Raw genomic sequence first — 4,969 nt, 5'->3', positions numbered from 1 at the left:
TCCTGCTGATCATATATTCCCTTTAGCATTGTGGCTTCTAACCTCCAGGCTGTGACCACACCACACAGCCTGAGGGCTTTGAATATTTTTTCCATTTTCCATTCCCTGTCTTTCTAGTGAAACGTATCACCTCTGAGGCACAGTACCATCCAACAGCTCTTGCACCCCCTTCTCTGAATCCTCAAGGAAAAAGCATAGAAGGAGTCTGGAATATACCTGACCCTGCTGGGGCCATGCCATCTGGGACATAAACGCTCCTTGTCAGGCACACAGTTACTGTACCGACATCAAAAACTTGCTATAAAACACAACCCACAGCAGCCTCCTGGCCCCTTTCCCCCACAAAGGAGAGCCCTCAGCCCTGCCCTACCCCTGCAGACACTCACGGCAATCCTGCTCATCAGACTTGTCCTTGCAGTCTTCATCCCCATCGCACTTCCAGTTCAGGTGGATGCATTCACCATTGCTGCACTGGAACTCATGAGCCGCACAGGTGTTGAGGGCCTTGGCATTGTAGCCACACTTCTCTATAGACTCGTCCGACTGATCCTCGCAGTCCGGCTGGTTATCGCAGACCCACAGCTCTGGGATGCAAACACTGTTGTTGCACTGGAACTCATTGGGGTTGCAGGTCAGAGGAGAGCATTTTTTTTCATCACTGCCATCCCCGCAGTCATTGTCACCGTCACACACGAAGATGATGGAGATGCATGACTTGTTACTGCACTGGAACTCATTGGGAGAACAGGCTTGGGAATAAAAACAAACAGATGAACTGTGAGGTCTCTAAACTATCCCTGACTACTCTGTCAGCTTTAGCACACTGGGAACGCCCGAGACAGGGGGAGGCCAAGGGCACCAAAAGCATTACCTTCGCTGTCCTAACCCAAAACATTTTTCCCACGGGTAAACTACATGGCAAGGAGCAGGTGAAGATGCAGTGGTCATCTCCCCAGCTGTGCCATAGACTGCATCCTATGGCACAGTGGAGGAGAGAACTGTTGAGTCTTCTCAGCTGCCCCTCTGGACCATGGGCAGCCCTGAAGAAGAAAGGGCAGCAGGGCTGCGAGAACTGCAGGCAGAAAAGTGGGGGGCCAGCTGCAGCACTGCCTTGGTGTTGAGGCTGGAGCAGCCAGGCAAGCCCCACTGTGTGGGGTGACAGCACAGAGAGCAGGGAGATTGCAGGGTGGGCTGGAGGTGTGCTGGCACCCGCTGGTGGACGCACACAGCGCTTCGCTTTGCTCCGTGCTGACATTACCAGCTTCCTGACTTTCACAAGCACAGAATCAGGTTTCAGGATTTCACAGTGTGCCTGGTTTTGGACATATTAAGTGGGATGTGTAGGGTAAATATTTAGTGAGCCGAGCATCAGTTTAGCTGCAATCTGCCAGTAAGGCCCTTTATAACACACTGAATGCCTTCCCTGGAAACCACAACTCGAACATTAACATACAAATGAGACGTTTGTCAGATGCAAAGCTGAGTGGAGTACTCTCCCCTGCAAGCCTAATGGACAGCTGAAGCAGAGAAACCTGCTCAAATTAAACTTTCAGGTACTCCAACAATGCGCATTTCAGTCACTTTATTTCATCAAGGTGCGGGGGAATGAAAACCCCTGGAAAAAATTCTCCATAAGTACTTTTAGGTAGTTACTTAAAAGGAATTCTGTTTCTGCGGTTCCAGTTATCTACAGGAAAGTTATGGCTTTGATAAATGACAAGTACAATAAATATATACAAATACATTACAATAAACTTCTGCTTTTTTTAACATTGCACTTGGGAATCTTTTTGTCTTCAGAAACAGAACTATTTACTATCATATCTGCAGAGCCCCTGTGATAAACCACACGGTTCAGGTGGCAATGGCAAGTGTGTCTGGAAAGCAGCAGAATCATATCCCAGCTTCCAGCCAACAAAAGGAACTCAGTGGTATCCTACTGAAATATCATGTCCATTTTATACCTGGGAATGAAAGTCTATGTAGCAATTAAAAACGTGTTCACTTAACTCATTAATTTACTGAGTTACTTGTACACAGATACTTATTTACATTCTAGCTTGCAAATTTGCTGGGTTCTATCTGTTAACCTAAGCAGTCTGTAGTTTTACATCAGAGCATGACACTATATATACTTCTCCTCTCCTGCCTTGTGTTGTGTCCCATTTATTCCCAGGTTTTCCAGATGTTACTGTGTCTACCACAGTAGCAATTTGACTAATTAGAAGAAAAAGAGGTTTGCTTTCCTTGGTGCAATACCACCATGCACTGGCTGCGACCCAAGATCTCTCCAACAGGGATAAATGTTAAAAAGAATCTCAGCTGCACACTGCTGTGTGCCCAGCTTGACATCAGTAATTAAATGCAACAGTGTGGTCACCAAACAAGCACCTAGTGTTAGACACCAAAGTATCATCTGGTCCAGGTGGGTTGCCCAGGCTCCTTCTGTACTCGGTAGAGTATTTTGGATATAGAGAGATGCCCTCAACAGGCAACTCCTGCCACCTACCTTGGGATAAGAACTGTCCCTTAGAGGGGCCAATACTTCTCCAAACAGAGGGAACTGAGATCACACAACTAACATTAAGAGATGAATCCCTCTCATAAGTACCTGAAATATGACACAGTCTAGTGCAGAAGCATCTAAAAAAACTATTCTGCATGGCAGAATCGAGACCATTAAAATGCTCCACTTTTCACCCAAAATATGCTCTTTTTCTTCATTGGAGCATACTTTTCTATCCTTATCCCGTAACTAGAAATAAAATAATCTGTTAACACCACTGATCAGTACACAGCTCTATAACCTAACTCTCTTCAGATGATGCATAATATGGAACTGCCAAGTGAAAATTTAAGGTTATAATGTTACCAATCTATTTAACAAAGGAAGTGAGAAACAGGAGTATTTCTAGGCCTATGTACAGTTTCTGTAACGGATCAAGGCTGAGAAGAATAAATTGCTTTTCCAGCATTATTTTGATGAGTCTCAGAAGCAGATCAGTGAGCAAAATTTTGCATAGCCCTTTGATCCCTAATTTTTGGGCTAGGTGGTAATGATTTGCACACTCCAAATGTGCATTCATTTCCTTTCCCCCAACTGTAATGAGCCCATCTTTCTTCCCTTGTTGTTTTCCTGGTCCCACCTCCACCCCTCCTTCTGTCTGTACTCATTTCCCTTCAGAAATATGCTGCATTAGCAAATTAGCAACCGATAAACATATGTGTGGGATACAGACAATGGAAGTTTGCACAAATCCCAGTACAGATATAAAATTACTGATAAAAGCAGCCAGAAGAAAACAGAAGCAGTTCAGCTTTTGTAACCTCTCATGAGGACTTAGTGAAGCTTGTGAATTACGAGCTAGAAAAATCGCATGGTCATGATTATTTTATTCCTTTTTTAAAATTAAATTTAGTGTGATGACAGCACTAGAGACTACAAGTTCTCTCTCCACTGAACAAGCACAGCAGTCTGGCTGTTGCTAATTCCCCCTTCCCACTGCTGCAGTCCTTAGATGAGGTTCAATCTCTGCAACCCACTCGCAGAGCTAAAGCCAGGCGCAGTGGCACCAGCACTTCCAGGGCATCACCTGCACTAGGAGACAGAAGAGCAGCTCTTTGTGCTGTGTATTTTCCTGCCTTCAATTACAGCAGTGATACGCTGTTGGGACAACCAGTAAGACCGACGGGCTGCTACCACCGTGCCATGACGAGGAGGCCGCTCGACAGCCACCACAGTGCTCACAGGGACCACTGCTGCGCGGGCGCTAGCAGCCAGTGGCAGTGCCAAATGGGAGCACATGGTCCCTCACTACAGAAGGCTGCTCGAGGCATCTCCTGGTAAACTCAAGAAATAAAAATGCCCTTTTCTTCAGTTACAGACCTAATGACCATCTTCAGACCAGCTCAAATGGGATAGTTCCTTCTAGGCCACACATGCCTCCAGCAGAGACCTCCGTCCGCATGTGCAGCTGGGTCTCCTGCTGGCCTCAGGAAGGCAGATAACGTCCCAATTCCTCTCACCCTTCCCTTATCCTCTCTGACAGATAAAATCCGCAGGGCATGCCAGGATAAAGCAAAGTCTGCAGCTTCCAGCCACTCAGGGACTTGCTCTGGCACAAACAGGCAAGAGAAGAGAAAAGCTGCTTAAAATCCCTCTGTACCTATGCAAGAGCCAGCATGCTCATGCTCTTCGGGGTCCCTGCTGCATGGTTTGGTGCTGGTTTGAAGAACCCAATAAAAAGCAGCACTACAAATTATCTTCCATAGCACCTGGAGAGATGAGGATGGGGAAGTAAAGTCCCAGGGACAGTTTACTTCACACCTCCTTTCATAAATCTGTCAGGGTACCTAGGTAGTCCCATCACTACAGCATTTCACTGCCTCCAGAGCATTTCAATAGAAAATGTGCAAATAGTAATTAAATGATCACTGGGCTATTTTTCCTTTGACTTGAGCAATTTATTTGCATCCTCTGATTTTGCTACCTGTCCTATGGTAAGCTTATTCATGCAAAACAAAGGAAACAAATATTAGCTTGCTTTCCTTAGTGCCGAAGAAATTAATAAATGTCATACTCTAAGGTTCAAAACCTACTTCAAATATGAAGTGATCCCAGTAGAAATCTTGTAAATGTTTTTGAAGAAGTGTTTAACCAACAGGCTACAAAGCAGTAAACAAGCATAATTACAAAAGCAGTTTACTTGTAGAATATTGCAATCTGTTAAGGTTCTTTACAGTTTTAAGGAAGCAAAATACCACATCTAAATTATAATAGTACATAAGCTTTGGCCTATAGACAATATATATCAGAGGTGTTTTGCATTAATCTCTGCCTTGTACTATATACCATACAGCCCAGCTGTCACAGCTTTTGCCTCACAGCCTCCAGCAGAAGTCCTGTCACATCTTTTGAGGGTAGAGCAGAAGCAGTTTTTGGATAGAGGAAGTTAAAAAAGGCGGCGGG

At 45.1% G+C, this 4,969-nt stretch overlaps 1 protein-coding gene across 1 annotated transcript in view; it reads right to left on the bottom strand.

Moving 5' to 3' along the window:
• LOC104618324 (low-density lipoprotein receptor-related protein 8) overlaps positions 1–4,969 on the bottom strand; it is a gene marked incomplete at both ends in the record, with an annotated part of 29,974 nt that overhangs the window by 12,183 nt on the left and 12,822 nt on the right. Inside the window, one exon of the mRNA XM_010283879.1 lies at positions 387–749. Within this exon, the coding sequence (XP_010282181.1) occupies positions 387–749 (363 nt within the window). The remainder of the gene's footprint in view (positions 1–386; positions 750–4,969) is intronic.

This window comes from Phaethon lepturus, unplaced genomic scaffold (assembly GCF_000687285.1).
Source record: "Phaethon lepturus isolate BGI_N335 unplaced genomic scaffold, ASM68728v1 scaffold47903, whole genome shotgun sequence".
Classification (NCBI taxonomy): Eukaryota; Metazoa; Chordata; class Aves; order Phaethontiformes; family Phaethontidae; genus Phaethon; species Phaethon lepturus.
Note: the sequence above shows the minus strand (reverse complement) of the source record. Positions and strands in the feature narration are given on the sequence as shown.